The sequence below is a fragment of the Amphiura filiformis genome, chromosome 14, assembly GCF_039555335.1.
Source record: "Amphiura filiformis chromosome 14, Afil_fr2py, whole genome shotgun sequence".
Lineage (NCBI taxonomy): Eukaryota > Metazoa > Echinodermata > Ophiuroidea > Amphilepidida > Amphiuridae > Amphiura > Amphiura filiformis.
The window spans coordinates 43,398,526-43,420,031 of record NC_092641.1 but is presented as its reverse complement, the minus strand read 5'-3'; the positions used below and the strand labels follow the sequence as shown (position 1 = coordinate 43,420,031).

Genomic DNA, 21,506 nt, shown 5'->3' with positions numbered 1-21,506 from the left:
AGTGTTCTGGATAGCACTCTTATCTTTCGGAAGTCCAAAGCTTCGCTGCTCCGTTTCCTTTGTTAAGAAATAATCCCATACATTGGATATGATTTGCTGTACTTGCTTGCACAGTGATCATGGTGATGCACTTGTGCCGACTGACATTTTGGGTTGATTAATCCAAGATATTAAATGACTGAATGACTGTAAATAAAAGATGACACCATCCGTAACCAGGGGCAGTCAATGTGAATTAAATAGGGGTTTTTCATAAGGCATGGGGCAGTAGGGGTCTGTTCCAGTGGGGTCTTTAAATTTAATAAATTTCATTGTGGGCAAGGTGAACTTTACTCATTGTGATGATTGAAAATGTGACAACAACAAAATATTAAGGGAAATTCCTTGTGTTTGGGGTCTGGGGCTTCATTTAAGGGGGTCAGAGTCATTTGCTTGCTTGAATATGGGGGGAATTGAACCCTCCCACCCCATTAAACCAAAGTGGTTTGACCTTGACCTTGTTACCACATTTTTTTCAATTTGTTCAAATATATACTGGTCAAAAAGGAAAACACACAGAAAAATATGATACAAACGCAAAGTATGTTTTATTACATTTTAATACACCAGTTATTTACTAAACCATGTCTTTGTATGTTTAAAATGGTTGTTACGTCATCGTTTGGGCAGCAGACGACGTCTGTTTACTTGTTTATATTTTTGACGGCATGCTGCAACTTTTTCTGGTAAATGAAATGCATTGCTTATCGAAGCTGCGCAACGTGAGGCACATGACATTTGCTAGCCTGAGTCTCGGTCCCGCTCTCGAAACTAGAAAACATGGCCGAGCAAAATATCCATGCGTATCTGTGAAATGAGTAGTGAACTTAATCTAACCGTGCATGCACAGATTCAATGTACATGCACACGATCGAGTTCAAATGTGCATGCAACGCTTGTCGATAGCGATGTACGCTCGCGTGTTTTCGTGAAGCTACAAGCGTTGCTCAGTGTTCCACCATGGCCAAGAAATACGTAATAAAATTATAGTGAATAGTAAATTACGTGTTCAGACAAGCGAACATTCGGACTAGGGAACCTTTGGACTAGAGACTTCGTCGGGTGTATTACATAGTGACGGATGTTAAACTTCGACAGAAAAAAAGTTTTTGAGTTAGACGCGATCAAAGAGTACGCCGATTTGTGATCAACCATAGCAGAACACTGTCAAGTAAAATCCTCCAAAAGTTGCTGTATTTAAAAAAAATAGTATCTAAAGTATCTTGAAACATCTATCACATGAAGAATTATTCGCTACTAAATCAGTAAATGTACAAAGTTATACGTCAGTATGTTAAAACGTGAATACGTTGCACCCTAACATCCGTCACACATCCGTCACTATGTCTTGTGCCAATATCGCTCACGCTAATCTGGTCTCTCGTGTTGATCTATGGACATCCGTCACACATCCGTCACTATGTCTTGCGCATAAAAGTCGGATCAAGGAAGGACTTCGAAGCATCCGTCGGTTCTTTACGTTTATTATTAAACGCTTTTTTCATGATAAAACCAACTCGTCACGAGTGCCCACGCCATACATGGCATATTGTATTTGAGTATTTACTCCTGATCTTACTAGTATTCACTCTCATGATATATAGCTAATCACACAAGCTGTAACTTCTTTTTACAAAACGCCAATGATTGTATTCAGTTTTTACCAATTTACACTGTATGTAAATTTGGAGCCGCCTCTAAACGCCTCTGAACATATTTTGATCATCTTTCAATAAGCTACTCATTAAAAAGGATCATATTTTCATTTTTTTATTACTTAATCATCCCTTTTATATTGTAAAGCTTTGAAATAATGTCTCTAAATAATTGTCGAATCAACTCGAACCATTAAAAATTTATTAAAAGTGATATTTTACTAAAATAATGATCCATTGAATATCTGCTCTACGTAAAAGTTTTTGGTTTATACCCAGTTATCAACATCCGTCAAGAAATCATGTAGGTTTCAATAAACAATATTGAATTACGTAGTAGGCCTACGTTCAAATTGAAAAATAATGTTTTTACATAGTGACGGATGTGACAGATACGCCATACAATTTAGTTGTTTTTCAGAGTAAATGGCGTTTTACATAGTGACGGATGTTTAGATACGCCACTATGTAAAACGTCGGGTAATGTAATATATCAACATCCGTCATTTGCATAATTAATTAACTAATTAATTATGCAAACTTGAGCTTCAAATCTTGGTAATATTGTACTGCTCACTATTTAAAATACATTGGCCAATTTTCTTAAAAATGACAAAAATCGACATACGTCACTATGTAATACACCCGACGAGTTGTTACCATATATAGCACGTCAACTATAACTCCAATCAACTTTGTGAACACTCAAATGCTGTACTCCTCACACAGCTCACGCGCATCAAGATAATCAAATGTCTGTCCAGTAAACCTGTTGACATTTGTTTTTATAGCAACAAAATCCCACATCTATAAATATCCACTAAATTAATTCATCAGGTTTGTTGATAGACATTACTAAAGATTTCATTAGAACAAAACCAAAATTTGAATTCCCTATTGACGGTTTCGTCCTGGGGTAAAGGAGAGGATAGGAAACAGGAAGAAGAATAGATCAAACAAGCGCTCGAGCGCTGTGGTTACCCGGGTTGGACTTTCAAACTAACACCAAGAAAGACAGTAAAAATCAGACCAAGGGACTTGTTGTGATCCCGTACGTAGAGGGACTCGCAGAGAAAGCCAACAGAATCTTCCGAAAATACGGTATAGCTACAGCTATGAAACCGAACACCAACTTCCGTAAAATGCTTGTTCACCCTAAATATAAAATCGATCCTCTCAGCACCACTGATTATGTATACGAGATACCATGCGCGAACTGCAAACATTCCTACGTCGGAGAAACGGCCCGCAAATTTGAAACAAGACTTAGTGAACACCAAAAGGAAACTGACAGGGTGTCACTCGGCGAGTGAGCAGCCTAAGTCGGCAATTGCGGATCATGCGGTCCAGCAAAATCATGTCATCAATTTGGAAAAAATTTTGTAAGGAGGACGACGCAAACACAAGAAGAATAAAAAAATCCACTTGGATCAGGAGACGAGGTCTTAACGTCATGAACAGAGACGAGGGGGGTCCACTTCCTTAGTCACGTGTATGATCCTCTCCTGGCTGATAATACTCCTTCTTCAGTCGGGATACGTCCAAACGGAAGTAAGGATCTACCACCATCATTCTGGTGATGCCTAACGACCATGATAGGCAAAACTGTCAATAGTGAGTAAAAGTTTTGGTTTTGTTCTAATGAAATCTTTAATAAAGTTAATAATCAAATTAAATTACTCAGGGCACATCACAGTAGTTTTGAATGATCGCTCTCCTAATCTTCTCCTATTTTGCCGAGTTACCTAAATAACGTGTCATTCCCGGTGGTCCAAACTATTCCTGATTAGAGTTGTTATCATAGAAAGAATAATTTGAGACCATTTTCATTAAAATTGGAGAATATTTCTATTTTAATCCATGTGGATTCCCTATTTAACCTTCGACCTCGTTGCTCATAACTCCGCAACGATAAGTCGTAGATATGTGAAACTATTATTTCTGAAAATGATGTATATTCACACGTAGCGGATTTTTTTGTTTGGATAAAATTGGTCAGTTTCATGCGCGTATTTTTTTTTTTTTTTTTTTTTTGGGGCGCCAGCCCCCCGGGGTTAAAGCAAGGCGCGGAAAAAACTAAGGGGCGGCGGAAGAAAAAGGGGCAGCAAAAGCAGGGGCGGCAAAAACGAAGGGGCGGCAAAAAGAATTAGTAAATAAAAAGGGCGTAAAATTTTGAAAAAATGGTACTATACATCAAAATGTGGTGCTTTTAGGGCGCCTGTTTTTTTTTCTTTGCTCTTCACTTTTTCAAACGACCGAGAAAAAAATTGGGTCAACCTTTTCGGGCTGTTGAGAAAGGGGCGGCAAAATTGAATTGTCTTCAGCCCCCCGGGGTTGGGGCGGCCACGGGACGCCACTGAGTTTTGTGAAAAAAAAATCAAGAATATTTTGAATTTTGAATTAAGATGTCATTTTCGAGTGTTCAAAAGTACACTGCATAAAATTGTGGTTGATTTACACAATCGTAGTACATTAACATCAATTGTTGTATACCTAAAGAAATGCGAGTATCGAATCCAGTAACTTTTCTTCCAAATTTGTCAAAGAATTTTATGATTTTACTAAAAAAATGAATTTACTGTTTCAGCTGACATGGACGCGCTAAGGAAAACGCGCGCGCCCGTGGGCTTTGAGACATAACACAATTTTAAGCCGTTGTTTTCGTTACCCCGTTTACATTGGGCAAAAGCCTTAAGGTTAAACAAAATCATTTATGGCTTTGTCAGCTCAAAAAATATATTATCATCTTACACGTAAGAAAACATGCATACCAATCATGTGAAATAAAAAAAACAATTAAAAAATGTGTAAAAATGGCCATTTTAGCTTATTTTGTCACGTTCAGTCATCTCCTATTGTCAAATTTGTTTGCCGATGCTTGGTAACAAATTTGATTGACAGGCAATAGCTTGTCATCTGTCATGCGCAACACAATTATCTCTATCAAACATACTATAAAGATGTCAGCCTCGTGCAAATTATACTGATCATCAGTTGCAAGCGCTGCCCAAGACGCACTCGGCCTAAATAAAAATTCCTTTAAAAGGAATAGGGCGGGCAAATAAAAAATTGTCAAGAGAAATGAAAGAATGAGTAAGTCTTCACAATTAAAAACAGGGAAAATATGACACAACATCGATTTCCAATGGGGGAATAACACAAAACGTATAAACAAAGTTAAAAGAGTTTTTAACTTTATACGTTTGTTATTCCCCCATTGGAGGGTGTGTCATATTTTCCCTGATTTTAATCTTATCTATTGCTTATCCTTTATTCTCTGCTGGTCAGTTGGAACAGATTTTCCCTGTTTTTATATTAACCCTTCACATCATAACAGAAGACGTTTTATGTTAACATTTTATATAAAACATTGTTATAAAACTTTTGTAGATAATAGATATTTAAAACATTTTCGTAATCATACCTAGAGTTTTTTTTTTTTTTCATATAGAAAGACTTCTGCTCATCTTCTCTGGTGAGACAACAGGGCTGGGGTATCTTTCCATATCAAAGTTTAAAAATCTGTCATATCAATTTCCTCAATATGTTGTTTTGATACAACTTACGAGGGAAAACTTTGATTTTACAATATTTCGATATTATTTTTAACTTTGTAACTTTATTATGATTAACATAACTGTATTTCAAAGCGTCAAACTATATCATTATTCATTATTTTGTCGCAACAAAAATAATCCAGGGAATAAAATATTCATTCATATGTTTATTTATTTTTATTCAACCTGGGCCATTTCTACTGGTGCACATGCATTCTCATAATTTGTCTATAATACCTTATACAAACATCATCAAGCACAATTTGTCACAAGATTTGAAAAGTAAATAGCCTATGTACACACTGAACACAATGTACATACAAGCTGTATTTAAATCCATACAGAAGCTGTCAGTATAAAATGATATATATGACCTTCGCGATGCTGTTAATTTAGCCCAAAGATTAGGAAAACTAGCAAAACTGGGGAACTGGTACTGTTCAAATAAAAACATCTGCAAATCTTGCTGCAATTTCCAAATAGTATTTCTATTACTTAAATAATTATTTTTGTTATTTCTTTTAATACAAACACATTACTGCCTGTGACAACTTTATCGTATTACTTACATATCAAAAGCAAGTAATAATTACAAAACTTGCCGTAAACTATCACCTCTGTGGGTGTTTGGGATATAACCGGCACGAATATTTTCTCAACACTGCGGCATGTGAAAAAGTAGGTCAATAGTCAGAGAATACAGGGCGGGTGCGGCACGCCGCACCCGCCCAAAAACACTGCCCTATTGTAATGCAGCCAGAAAAGACCCGACCGGTCCTGTCAATATTTTTTGAGGCCTGTGATTGGTTGGGTGGGAGTGGGGCACCCAGGGGGAGTCGGTGGGGGAACGTCCCCCACAGATAATTTTCAGGAATAAATGGGAACAGCAAAGAGTCCTTAAAATCGGCTACCGGGCCTTAAAATGGGATAAAAATTTACAAATTGGGATAAAATTTGTCTTTTAGGCCTATCCCTCACACTAAAATCCTGGCCACGGCTGCACTGCTATTTGCCAATAACGGGCTGTGCTGGAGTTTGATTGACAGAATCGCAGTGCCGCCGAGAGCCATTACGGGCTCGGGGGCAAAGCGACCTTAGCTTTGATCAGTGATGACGGTGTAGGACTTAAGTGGGGGTGGGTGTGGGATGTGTGTGTGTGGGGGGGGGGGGCAGCAGTGGCGTAAATTTCTTTGTGACAGGGGGGAGGGAGGTTGGTGTAAAATCCTTGAACACATGTTGAAGCGGAGCAAAAGTAGCGTGTTTAGCTGTCAATAATCAAATATGAACATTGAAGGAGACAAATGCGCGCGAAGCTCGCACAAATTTGCAATAATTTGAAAGTGGCATTTTGCTCACAGATTAAGTTTCTCTTAAACAGCTTCCATGCGAAATGCAAAATATTTGAAGCTAAAATGACCAAGTATGAACCGTTGAATTGGACAAACGCGTAAAGTTGTAATTTGTGTTCCCACTATTAAGCTGCACGCCCCTGATTCTCGAAGTTTTCATTATATCGAGGATGACCATTTTCTCAAAAGCAAACAGTAACATAAAGTGAAATATTTATTAAAAAGTGCGAGTCAAAGGCTATCTTGTATTTAAAAAAATGCGTCTCATTTCTTTGTTTTTTTACGGGCCCACTGCTTTTGTTTGCCGTTGAGCAGTAAAAGAGCAAAGAAAACATACCTTATGATGGACCCGTAGGCCTAAACATGGTAAAGGCAAAGAAATTTATCGAAAAGAGACCGTAGTGGGCCCGTAAAAAGCAAAGAAAAGATACCATAAGCAAAATAGACCTCAGTGAGCATGTAAAAAAAGCTTAATAAGCGAAGAAAAGACACTTGATAGACCCGTAAAAAGAAAAAAAGAGAACTCGAGGGGCCGTAAAAAGCAAAGAAGAGATACCTTGGGCCTAATGGACAAGAGGGCCCGTATAGTACTAAGCAAAGAAAAGAGGCCTGAATTACAAGGTATCCTTTCTTTACTTTTTTACGGGCCCCTGAGGTCCCTTTTCTTTGCTTTTACTGCCCCAGAGTAAATTATGTTTCTTCACCCCGGGCCCTGGGGTAACGTACCCCCTTACCCCTCTCCCTTGTCGGCGGCACTGCTGAAAATCGTTTCGAGTAGGCCTATTACAATCATGTTTTATATAGCACGAACGGCCGACGGTCTTGCGTTTAAAGATGTTTGTAGGGCTATGTTTAGTTCGTTGGGGTGGGTGTTTCATGTTTATTTTAGTGAGAAAATGGGGACATCTAAGGGACTGTGCAATACGTATGAGCCCTGGGGAGGGTAAAATTGGGGGGGGGGGGATGACTCAGCTAGATGATGGTACTCATAACATGTAAATGTGGTCAAATCTTTTTAAGTTTTATATTATTGAGAACACCTTTTCATGCCCAAAATTGATGAATTTTAGTCCATTGTCGGACCAGCATGTTATACTGATTGTGTATGGTTTTGCGTTCAAAAACTCATCTCTTTTTCCTCTATGAATATTACCCTAGTAAGAAGTATGCAATGTGTATTAATACACGATGACGTTTGAGATGATGCTGGACTGCTCCCGCAAAGGCCTAGGCCTATGTATACCATGTTACATGTATACTCTAATATCAAGTCAAAAGTCTAAATGGAAGCAAACTTGGTGAAAGGTTTGATATGGGCCTTTTATCTGTATCCTTTCGCTTTGTGTGGCCGTCGGGGTGGACTTGGGGGGGGGGGGGGTCAGTGGTGGAGGTTGGGTGGGGTGGTTGAGTGTGTGTATTTATTTCCCTTGGGATATTTAGTCCCAATTTGCAGTGCACATCACTCTGTACATGTTTAATATACCGAATTTTACAAATTACTCTTATCATATACAATGTATTCTTCATGCATATTAGTACCCCCATGTGGACCCCTCCCACATCCCGAAGGGGGGGGGGGGTCAACAATTTGATGAATCATTGATTTTATATTGCGCATTATATACTATCAATTTCAGTCATGTAGGCCATATTATTAGGTCAAAAAAATGAAGAATATCTCTCATGTACAAAAGTACCACTTTTTTAGGATGAAGGAATGATTTTTTTTCCAAAAAAGTCTAAAACACTCTGGTTTTTATGTCAAATAGTGTCTCTTTTGGGGTGCTAAATCTGCTAAAATGTTTGTCGTCTTGAAATTTTAACTAAAAGCACACTGAACGTGAAGGCCCAGGATGGGTGCCGGTTGGTGGGGTGGGGTAGGAGAGGCAGTGGATACCAAGCACAAAAAAGTTTAATTATTGCCTTATTTTTCTGCTTCAGCATCAGCCATATTGGTCATGTAATAAAAAAAAAAAATATTTTTAAGAGTGTCTCTTGTGCATAAAAGTATAGGAAACTCGAAACTTTAAAGCATGTTTTCTGGAAGAAGGAAGTACTTGTTATTAAAAGTGTAAAACAAGCCAGGAGCTTTGAAATGTTCTTTTTTAATAGCCTCTGAAATGTCCTTTCCTGTGGTGCGAAATGTGCAAAAACCATCTGGCTTACCCCCACCTTGAGCGGGACCCGAACCACCGTCCGGTCGTGCTGGGCGAGAGCTCCACTTGCTACGCCCGGTACGATTTGTAAGTTCATGATTTTTTTGGGGTTAGCCTGGACATCTCTGAATTTTTTAACAATCCAAAACGTTGAGGGGTCTCATTTTTTTTTCAACACCCCGCTTAATTGTTGGACTGAGATTGACAACAGCCAGTATATAAGCTCCGAGTATTTTGGTCAATTTTTAATATCATTAAAACTTTTGCTCCATCATTCGTGCGAATTTGTTCCAGCAAAATCATTTTGATAGTGGTTCATCAAGACAATGGTTTTGCAATTTGAGGCCCCGCAGGCGAGAATCAAGGCAGGGGCACACTGGTACCTGTAACCCCCCTCCCGTTTTCGAGGTTCACATCCCCCTCAGACACCCTGCCCGATGGTCGCGCTATTCCTGAATCCACCACTGCCCTCTCGGCCTACTAAAAATTGCATGTTTTTTTTGCAATGTGGGTGGAGGGGGTATTTTTTGCAATTGTATTGAAATCGGTCCTTTTAAATAAAATAAACACACATCTGTAGTCATCTTGTGACTCAGATTCCCTACATTTGGTCATAAAATTTTTTATGACCCCTATTTTTCTTTCCAAAATGTATGACCCCCGTATATTTGGGCCCCCCTCCGAAGAAAATGTCAGTTTTTTTTTTTTTAAGATTGGTTTTAGGCCTATTTTTTCTTATTTTTTATTATATCGTTAGGCTATAATAATAGGCTATTATATTTTTATATTTTATTTACGTATTTAGCCTATTAGATTTCATATTGTAGGCCCTATGGATTAATTTTATTTTTTCTGAGAGAAAGAGAGAAGAGAGAGAGAAATAGAGGGGGAAAGCAAGAGGGACTGAAGGAGAGCCGAAGGATAGTGCGGGAGAAAAAAAGAGAGGAAGAAAATGGCAAAGAAAATTGGACACAGTTGTTTGACATAGCGGGTCAAATTGAAATAAGGCCGAGTTGGTACTAGATCGAGTTGTCACAGGCCCGGCCAACGTGAGTGACCTTGTGACCTCTTCGGAAATCAACACACGCTGAAAGTGAATTTCAAATCAAGTGTCCCGAGGATAAATATTTTGAAATTTTGGCATCTTTGGACAAAATTGGAAAGAAGTAAGTTAGTATTTAGAATGTAACGCAATTCATTAATCGTCATGTCCATTTTGACATCAATAGAATGAAAGATATTGACAAAAGAGCGATTTTGTCGTCATGTTTTTAATGGAGTGGCCGTAACTCGATAATTGAAAACCGTCACAAAATGACAGCGGAGTGTGCCTAAACGCCCGGATATTTCATTTTCGGTGAATCCTAGTAACACTAGCATACCACATATGTTATGGTAAGGTATCATAGAAATAATGTAGCTAAGAATTCTGGCGATAACATGATACACAAAAACAATATTATTGTTGCAAAAATGACAACAAAGTGCTAACAGATTCCATGCAAATTTTGTCAATGCTTAAGCTTATAAAATGAAATTAACGTAAGCTTTATACAGGCTGAATAGCAACATTGTTTTATTGACCTGTTTATTATATGCAGCCAAATCAAAAGCAAAATCGGGGCATGCATCACTAAATTATGGCCTCTCTCACAAAAATCTTCATGCTCAAGAAACGTGAACAAAATTGAAACACTGACAAAGTGCATTTTGTGTATGAGCTAGATTAATAAATAATAATTAATAATAATGCTTAGAGTGTTAGCTTCGAGATGACCTATGATTTTTAGGTCTACGATGTTTATTTTCTGGAAAAAAAAATTGGTTTAGGTGGCTACGTACAGCCCAGATTAGGATGAGAACCATAGAAATTTAGCGTAACCTTAATCGAATAAAGATGTATTTTAAGGTGGTACTACACCCTTGATAAATGTGTGACTATTTTTGCGTTTTTCTCAAAACATAATAACACACTGGTAACAAAGGTTATATATATTATAAGGGCAAGGAATCAAGTTATTACACTGGAATTTCAGTGATTCAAGGCAAGCGGTACGTTATTTATGATAAGAAAAAGAGGTACTGCTAGAAAATAGAACGTACCTCATTTCTTAACATAATGAACCACTTGTCTCGAATCACTGAAATTTCAGAGAAGTAATTGGATTCCTTGCCCCTATAATATACATAACCTTTGTTACCAGTGTGTAGTTATTTTTTTGAGAAAAATACAAAATTAGTCACAAAATGTATCAGGTGTAGTTCCACCTAAAATTACGACCGCATATTAATTCGTTTGGTGGGTATTTACAGTACATCGGCTGAATTCGATCCCAAGTTCGCATTCAGGAAATTCGAATTCGTTTGAATACGCCCCTTGATACAAGTCATCATTGACATTACGACTTTTGAATTATAATTAATTACGACTGTACCTGTTTACACTTATGATACGAATTATGTCTATTATGACTTTAGTGAAATCGAATTTCGATTACGAAAAAGTTTTTTTTTCTTTACATAAGTATTTCCTACTCCTGCATGTTTATTTGACTTGTCGAATTTATCACCAAACGTTCGAAGAGCAGTCTAGGTAAATGTCCATTATCACTGTCATCTCCTCCGCCATCTTCGTGTATCCCATTTGTAAGGAATATCCCCAAAGCCAGACAGACACCAAGTAACACAGAAGACGCAACAAGAAAAGGAAGGACGTTGATCTGGTCTTTCCCTTAGCTAAAACGAAAAGAAAATGGTTCTTAAGGTTAAAATTTTAATTTTCAAGTCATTTGTATCAAGTTTGTTGATGACGCATCTATTCGCAATTTATAGACTATTCGATGGCGAATAGATTTACTTCATCAAAAAATGAAAATTACAACTTTGTCTGCAGTGGGAAATTCTCATGTCCTCGGCTGCGGGGTCATAGCATGGTTTTAAGATCACCTATAATCTTAACAATGTCCCGAATATAAAGCAGCCAATATTTATTTATATACCGAATGGATACGTGAATGTTGCGACTGCGCAGTTTGATCGGGACGCACGTGACCGGTCCATAGTTCATTTCCATGATCGGTCCATAGTTTATTTTGCGGGCATAGTTAATTCAATGACTGCAAATTCATTCTCTAATGAGCGCGATAGACACCCATGATAAAGGACGTGTCGGTGGGATGCTTCTCACTAGAGAGCTTGCGAAATGGCGTTACTTTAACTTTAACTTTTACGTCTAGAGGATTATAGAGGATTATGTATTCTAAACCACCTTGGTTTTGAATACATAATCCTCTATAATCTCTAGACGTTAAAGTTAAAGTTAAAGTAACGCCATTTCGCAAGCTCTCTACTAACTCGCATGCTAGTACTATAATACATGTAGTATAATAGTAGTGTACTACACTTCATAGTTGCTTCAGCATCACAATTACAGGTTTATACTTCGTTCCAAAATACTAAGAAAATAACTCGAAAATGTAACTTAAAAACTACACATTCTTACCAGCGCAATGGAGATGACTGTCTGATCCAAATCTTGTAAAATGGCGAAAAAATATGTGATTTTTATGCTTTTTTTTATTTGCTGGGATATCCAGAATTTCGTTGTTCTCACAGCCACAACTGACATACACATCTACTGCGCACGTACAGCATTACTGTCTGTTCAATTAGCTTAGATTCTTGAATTTTTAAGATATTTGAAAAAATACAAAATTGTGGTCAAAGTCATCAAAGAAAAGTGTTAGCACAGCCTTAGACCTAACATGATAATTTTATACTTTTCAAATTCTAAAGTTCAATTTAAAACCCCATTTCTTTTCAATTTTAGTCTTTTCCCGCGATATTTTTTATAACAAGCCGTAGAACGTCGGGTACCATAAACTTTTTTGAATCAATCCATTTAGAGCAATGGGGACGAATGTCATAATGCGCTGAGATAGTATTTATTCGACCGCATCAAGAAGTATTGTCCAACAAAGTAGCTATATTTGCCAGTATGCCTATTTGTGTTGAAATCCTACTGTTGAACATTATTTATGAACTAAGTTGTCTAAAATAGGCCCAGCTTATATAAATACACTCCTTTTGCGTATTTATTTATTTATTTATTTATTTATTTATTTATTTATTTATTTATTTATTTATTTATTTATTTATTTATTTATTTATTTATTTATTTATTTATTTATTTATTTTTATAAAAGTACACATTTATTATCAATTTGTTATTTCGTTTTTGTTTGTTGAATACAAACTATGAGAAGGACATTTGGAAACAAATGAACTATTGTGCAAGAAAATATTATTTAAAACAATCAGGTTACAGAAAACAATTCTTGTAAAGTCACTGTATCTAAAAATGTCAAGCGAATGCTGATATTCTCTTGGGAAGGAATGATGGTATTAAACAAAACGCAATTTACATTGTAAACCAGTTGAAATAAGAACGAAATCCATAATTTTAATGTCATTGTTTAGGAAAAAATAATGCTCATAATAATGTTATGCATAAAACGTAATCGCGCCATATAATTTCTTGTAACAAAAACCGGTGGACCATCATCACCTATAGAACCTATCCAATAACCGGAACGGTATAACAATTGGAATGGCAGGACAGATTGGTGGACAGATTGTTTTGCTAAATTCAGTATCGAAGTTACGTAATGTTACTATGTCAACGGGATCACGCGCTAGAGTAATGAACCACGATCGAAATGATCACCACATAAAGTATATGGCACTCGAAGGCATACCAAAGTAGCGTGATCCGGTAACCAAGAGAATTACGTAACCACTTCGATGCTGAATTGGATTGGATAGGGTTTATGCCCTAAGTTGAGAATGGACCGTCCCACTCGATTTGTACAAAGGTCGCGAACCCTTTTGGTGGACCCAAGTAATTGCCTAAAATGAGGGAAAATTGAAAAGAAATGGGGTTTTAAATTGAACTTGGAAATTTGAAAAGTATAAATCATGTTGGGTCTAATATTGTGCTAACACTTTTCTTTGATGACTTTGGCTGCATTTTTTTATTTTGTCAAATATCTTAAAAATTCAAGAATCTAAGCTAATTGAACAGACAGTAGTTTGATCCGTCTGAGGACACTCTACTCAGTTCTGGTAGTGCTTGATAACGTCTTAGTATCATAATATCGGTAGATGTCTCATTTAAGACAGACTATCACGATATGATAAGGCCAAAAAAAAAAAAAAGTTCGTCTCAAAAAATGCGCGCGTTTGTAAAATCCCACGATTTGACAAAAAAACAATGCGGAAATTTTTTTATATCAAAAAAAAAAAAAATTTATATAAAAAAAAAAGATTTTTTTTAGTCTTTTCCAGAAAAAATCGGCGAAAATCAGACTTTTTTTTCTTCAAAATAACATGAAAAAATAAAATAAAAATAAAAAATCGCATTTCGCATTTGTTTTAAATTTTTCTTTTTTTGCCTAATTAGGGTTAAGTCACGAGGTTAGAGTTAGGTTATGGTTAGGTTTTAGCGTTAGGGGTTAGCGTTAGGGTTCGTTCGGTCTTGAATGAGACATTTACCATATAGCTGATATCAAACTGGCAACCCAGCGGTATATATGATCTGCAGTCAAAGAAAGAAAATCACATGGAAAAGTCGTTAAAGATCCACCCAGTTGACCAGGCAAACTTACAAAGACAATATCATCAAGTCAATGTTCACCTCTATACCACCAAATTTGACATAGATCCCAACTTAATATGTTTTCCAGATATTTGGAATGGCCTTTAAATCATTTGACTCTAATTGCCGCCTGATCGTAAAATTGGGTCGGCCTCCTTTCATGGTTTGCACTGGTTTGCACTTCCCTGATTGCATAGATTGAGAATCTATGGTAGATCCAAAATGGCCACTTATGCAGGGGGTGATCCATGGTAAAATCTTGTTGAAAACAATACCAATGTATTGCTCTGATTATAAGGATTCAGAAAAGTGACAATTGAAAAGTGATCATATTTTAATTCAACTGATCTCAAATTTGTATCTTTGCCAAAAATAAATCAAAATGAGAAAAGTTGCATTGTTTTGCATGTTTTGATACACAGGTAATGTCACAAAATATCATTTAACCAAACTATCATTTAAAAAATATTTTGCAAGTGGAGCAATTATCTGAGACCATAATATTCAAGAGAATTTTTCAATGTTTGTCCCCTGTATAATCCAAATTTTGACATTTGACCTTTTCCCCTATAACTCAAGAACTGTATATAGGAGATAGGTCAAACTATACTTTTTCTGAATCCTTATGGCGAAGGAAATTCATTGGTATGGTATTTAACAAGATTTGACCAATTTTACCCCCTCCATATTAGCGGCAATTTTGGACTTGTGCAAAGTAGGCTAATTTTGATATATGATTCGTACACTTGAAACATCTGCCCTACAAAACCGTTAAATAGAGCACTTTTGGCTACATATTATTATTTATATACCTCATATATAGATTCCTGTCATCTGATTGGTTGAAAGTGCAGTCATTGAATTAACTTTGCCCGCAAAATGAACTATGGACCGGTCCATGGAAATGAACTATGGACAGGTAACGTGCGTCACGATAAAACTGCGCGTTTTTTTCCAGCGTAAAATGGTATTACGCACGCGTTAATGTTTTCACGCGCTATAATTACGCATAAATCGCAGATTGTAATCTGTGTGCCGTTCGTTTGAAACTATTAATTTCTCTTCCCAAAATCGATGCTTTTAACCAAACAGATGACAAGAATCTTAAGATTTGGTATATAAAACAAATATTGACTGCTTTTTATTCGGGGCATTGTTAAAATTATAGGCCCGCGGTGATCTCAAAACCATGACTATGCCCATGGTTTTGAGATCACCTTGGGCCTATAATTTTAACCATGCCCCTCATAGCAGTCAATATTTGTATAATACCACAAGTATTTGAAGACTTTAATGCTTTAAATCATTATTATCTAATCCAATATAACTTACCTCCATGCTCATCATCGTCCATTTGGTCTAAAACAACATTAATTCTACCATGCATTAAGTTTGACATCTATTTGTGTATGTTGTGTATGCGCGAAGCAAGCAGACACTATGTTTTTAAAGTCCTGTTTTTGTGGGCACTCCCTAGAAATTTTGAGGCACTTTGAGTGCTGACAGGTGCAGGGTATAGAGTATGTATGCTAAAAAATGACCCGTTTATATTATTAATCACAATGTATAAGGCGTTTAAGGGACCTTTGGACAATGTTTGCCTGACAAGAGGTAGAAGGTTGGATTTGAGGTGCATGTGCTTGGTTTAAAATGGTATTTATAACATCAAATGGAAGTTCATACTAGCACCTACGGGCATCTGCAGACGTGTAATGATGTTAACCTTTCGTACATGCTTCACACCTAACTCGCCATTTACACACTCCACGCAAGAAGCATATTGGAAAGGCTAGCATCGGGTGACGGCGATAGTGGCGGTAGCAAGTATGAATACAACATCATTCAAGTGTTAAATCCCTTATAGAGGTTGTGCATATGACGTATCATACCGTAAATATGGCGGACTACTCAAATGCATTCAACAAAAGCATGATTGCAATCTACCGCGACAGTTCGTCTCACACACATAACAAATGCACTACGATGAAATAGGTTGATGGCAACATTTGATAGTCAGTGGACTGCACTGCGCCATGATTACGGTGAAGAACACCGGTTCAAATCCTTTGTTTGGAGCCATCGATAAAAGCATGCAGGGCCTCTATAATCTTTAGGTACGAGAAGAGTGAAAGTTTGTGAATGATGTTCTCTATACGTTAGTGGAGAATTATGGTATGCAACTTCATCCGCAGCCGGGATCCGCAGTAGGCATATTATGATAAAATGACATTAAATGCTCGGACTAGAATCCAGAATTCAGTCTTTTAAAAAGACAGCTTTGTACTACTGACCTTTGGTTTAGGCAACGCACACAGAATATTATGTTACTCACCGACGTAAGTATCACAAATGCGGGCAGGTATCAAACACATTAGAGAGATTGCGATGTTCCATACGCAGCACGTGGACCGTACGTTTTAACGTATGTTGATACGGTGCTAAATATTGCTAGTCTCGGTTCCAAACTGGATTGTGCTCATTTGTCACAAAGGAGAACAAGGCAGCTGGAACAAGAACTATAATATCTGATCTAGGTCGATAGAGGGCATAGTGATCGGTGATTAAAAAAATAATGGTAACCGGAGCCTACCGAGTCTCTGCCTAATTCAAACAGCACGCCTTTGATTTTGACTAAAATCTAAGGTTAACATGCTGCTTAAACTTAATTGTATTTTTGTGCTCACCAAATATTGTAGTTGCCCAAAAACATACATGTTGTATAAGGATCACTCCATCCATCATGACTTTACTTTCAAAATGAGACTTTTTCGTCCTGAAAATTGGGCGCGTTGCATGAACTTCGACATGAGGTAAAATCAGCATATTTCAACGTGGCACCTGCGTTTTATACTACGTTGCAATCCAAAATGTGAAATCGCAATGTCATTTTTTATACGCAAAGTATCACACACATTTCAGTGGGCAATCTCTGTGTATGTCAATTTTTAACACATCGCTGTACACCTTTATTACAACGATTTGTTATAAACAAAAAGGATCATAATGATAATTAGACTTTCCTTCATCCTTCGTATGTTCATTATCCTTGACTGTCTTTAACATATTGTAAAATGGACAAATTTGTGCATTTTCAACGATGTATCTACGTTGATTTCGCACGTGGAAAGTCTTCAAAACTGGCTAAATACGTGACCTCGCTTCGACAAAGGAGAGTGGTTTTGACCAGATAAACGTACGTCCGATACCTACGTTTGGAAATCGCAATCTCTCTATATGAATTCGAAAAATCCCAAAATTAATAACACTTGTTCAATACTAATGCATTAGCTTTGTAAACATGGTAAAGTTGGGCGTGTTTCTTTTCTGCCGAATTGAAGTATGGGCTGGGTTCTGTAGTCGTCTGAACATTTATGCAAACAAACAATATTTACTAAGTACACCATTCTACGCCACCAGTGGACATCTGTTTGACATAGGGGGGGTGATGGGGTTGGAAAATATAAGTTGAAGTATAGTTTATTCAGCACCTATTTGCGACATAATAAGGATATGGTATACAAATACGTACAAAATTTTGCCATTTTCAAGCTAAATTGTTGAAATATGTTGCAAAAATGGAATTTTTTGCACTTTTGGGCCAAAAATGGACGATTGTATGGACCATCCCCGGCAAAATATTGGACCCCCTCCCCGGATCTATGGCTATGTACGCCGTGCAAAAAAATCCCTTAAAGGAAAACGTCCAAAACGGAAACTAAATCAGAAATCAAAAGTTCAGAGTACCATGAAAACTAAACAACAATATCTTTAGCGAGAAGCGACGATGAAAATATTAAGGTATCTTACAGTCTTTTCATTCTTTATTTTCACAAAATGTACAAAAATGGCGTCTCCATAAATACGTGCACGTCGCACGTAGCGGGAGGTCACGTATCGATTTTCATCAAAGTCATTGGTAAATAAAAAGATGATGGTCTGGCCAACAATAATACATGCGTAAGAATTGGGGAATAATCATAACGAACGGTGCAGTGATGCACTCGATATTGAAAATATATTCATTACGTCGTGGGTACTTGGTGTGATAATGTTAAAGCCAAATCCTCTCTTAAGGTTATCAACTACTTTAAAGTGTTGCGATTTGATAGTTCACAGCATCTTGCGAATGGTAGTGACCCGGGGTAGTGAGCTTTGACTGTTTTGTAGAATTTAGACTGGAGAAGTATCTTTTCGGAAAAACTGATTTCCGCAGAGCAAGTTTCAAATTTGAAGGCAGTGTATGTGCCTTATGTTGGGAACCAATGGGACCGTGTGAATGAAGTCAACCATTATTTTCATCCGTTTTGTAAAAGCTGCTTTAACGTGCATGAACCTTAGCCTTGAAATATATTTAATGTCCATTTTTATTGTCATGTCAAACCGGATTTTTGGCACCTTTGCAATTTTTACACATCCAACTTGCACCTAAATGGAATCAGCCAAATTTGCTGTGTTTGTATGTCGACAGAGCTAAGTTCGACATAAAGTCATAATTCATGGCTTTAATATTTTCATCTTGTTCGCAACATTTAACATTGCGAATATACTTTGTAGGTCTAAACTAATTCATGTTCGGGAGGGGGTGTTTGTGCGCGCATGTGGGTGTAAGTGTGGGGTGATGGTGTTTGTGTATGTGGTGAGCGGGCATGGAGAAATATATGTTTATGAGTGTTTATGTGATGAGGCAATTTGAGAGATGTTGGGTAAGTTTAATTAAAGGTTAATGAACGCGTATTACTTATTGGGAGAGAAATTAGACAAAATAAGGCACGCGTGCTGATGTTGATGCGTCTAATGCACGAGCCCCGAAGGGGGAGTGCATTAGACGCATCAACATCAGCACAAGTGCATTATTTTGTCTAATTTCTCGAGCATTATTAGTAATACAAGTTTATTAATCTATTTCATACACGAGAAGAAAAAACACGTGATTTTTTTTTTTTTATATAAAAAATTATAACTAAAAATGTTGGAAAACAGAACCAAATCTAAATGCATCAACCCGCTTGAAAAATGAATCAATCCTACGCGACGCGAACGCGCGAGAAACACTGCGCGTACTACGCGGAGTGCACAATATACACAATCAATGCATGTTTCGTACTTTTCTAACATCTTTTCTGATTGGCTGCTTTGTTATAAGAGTGTATGAATTGTTATCAAAGTCATTATATTATCATTTATTCATTTTCCTTCTTCATCTACACCTTCACTTTCTCCAGTGACACTGCCTGCGCATACACAGGGTTCTGAATAGAACATCACATATAAACACGACCATGCATGCTTTTTACCCACTACCATCACTTTTAAAACAACCTTACTTACTCACCAAACGCGTATGCCCAAGAACCGCTCCACACCGACATCGCCTGGGTAATAATTACTTGGTACAGCAGAGACGCTAAAATCAATACCCGGGATCGATACACGTCAATGCGCTATGCACGATTTGATATTCAGACGATAAATCTTTGGATACCGGGGTAGAAAATGATGAATATCTCCCGTAATTTTTTTTATTCTAAAGAAGCCATATTTTTTGCTTGCACTTGAACATATGTGTTGAAAGGATATGATAGTCGTTAGCTTGCGTATTGAAAAAGAAGCGTGCGTATATTGAGCTCAAAACAAAAATTTAGATTTCTTTATGTGCCGAACTAAAGCGCAGCGTAGGCCACTCGTGGAGGCAGTCTAAAAGCAGTTGACCTCATGGCGTATACCATGCTCACTCACACACAGAGAGGTCAGTTACCAGGCTATTGTCAGTAGCCTTAGTCGGATGTCCCTCGGCCCGTTATGCGTCTCAAAACTATTAAACAGGTCGGAACAAAATGGCCATGCGTGGCTATGGATTCAACATTCCATGGCGATTTCTGCCACGAAGATATCGGGGCGATGACACTGTGCGCTCTAGTTGATCATGTAATTCATTTGACTTTTTCGGTGATTAATTATGCATAGTCCCGAAATTCGCAACATTCCATTCTATTCTGATTCTTATCTGAAGTCACTGATTTACGAATCTTTTAAACTGAACACTTACCCTTTTTAATGGCCTCTAACTGTTTGATCACATATGCTATTTCTGGTCTCTCCGATCTGTCATGATGCCAACATGATCGTATAAGTTCCGCAATATGTGGTGAAAACTTGTCAGTGATACTCGGTCTTAGGTTTTCGGTCCCAACTTCCCACATGACCATTCCTGGATGTTTGTCTTTATAAGGCTCTTCACAAGTTTCTAGCTCCCACAAAATTATTCCCAATGCAAATATCTGCGCCTTAGGGGATAATATTCCGTGCATAAAGACTTCAGGAGCTTGCCATTTTGTAGTGCCTCTAGTATTTTTAGTGGACTCTGTAGCTGCCAAGTTCCTCGCAATTCCAAAATCACAGAGTTTTAATATATTCTGGGAGGTTATTACGTAATTATGTGATTTAATGTCACCGTGAAAAATATGGCTTTCTTGGAGGTATTGAATACTCTTGGCTATTTGTAGCTGCCACTGAACTTTTAGTTCCTGGGGCAGTGAATCCACCTGTTTAAGATAGTCATACAAAGACCCTTTTACTGCATATTCCATTACTATCATAGTAAGCCTCTCCGTATCAACGTATGCATAATAGTCAATAATGTGTTCATGCTTTAATGTCTGGAGAAATTGTATTTCCTTCTTTATCTGATCGTTGTCAATGTCACCTTTGATTTTCCCCATTCGCTTGACGGCAACTTCCAATGGCTCTTGATTTCGAGTCTTCAACCAAGCTCTGTATACGTCTGCCGAAGACCCACGTCCTATCATTTCGCAAAGAATTAAATCGGACTCATCGATCTTTGAATCCAAAGAGAACTCCTCTTTTGAGGTCATGTTGAATCATACACAATGCCAAAATAACTATAAAACAGTACTTACGATATTTTTCTTGTACAAAAAAAGACGACGATGTGACAACAGCGGATCATAGGATGTGGTGTAAACTATATATTAATACATACACAAATGTGATGCGATCAAGCAAAATCAGTCGGAACTCGGAAATATTGATTTTGAGATATAGCCAAACAAAGGCAATATTTCCTTTTGTTTCCT

General features: G+C 37.3%; 1 protein-coding gene across 1 annotated transcript; it reads right to left on the bottom strand.

The window, feature by feature from the left end:
• Nucleotides 1-19,596: 19,596 nt before the first annotated feature.
• Nucleotides 19,597-21,284, bottom strand: LOC140169441 (uncharacterized). The gene is made up of 2 exons (XM_072192701.1): nt 20,459-21,284; nt 19,597-19,661 (listed from the first exon to the last, which is right to left on the bottom strand). The coding sequence occupies exons 1-2, from the start codon at nt 21,282-21,284 to the stop codon at nt 19,597-19,599; spliced, it is 891 nt and encodes a 296-aa protein (XP_072048802.1).
• Nucleotides 21,285-21,506: the final 222 nt, after the last annotated feature.

Excerpts from the sequence above, each read along its gene's own strand:
- LOC140169441 (XM_072192701.1), bottom strand. The coding sequence starts at position 21,284 with ATGACCTCAAAAGAGGAGTTCTCTTTGGATTCAAAGATCGATGAGTCC. Across the intron at positions 19,662-20,458 it reads GTTAGAGGCCATTAAAAAGG|AACCCTGTGTATGCGCAGGC; the intron begins GTAAGTGTTCAG and ends TGTTCTATTCAG.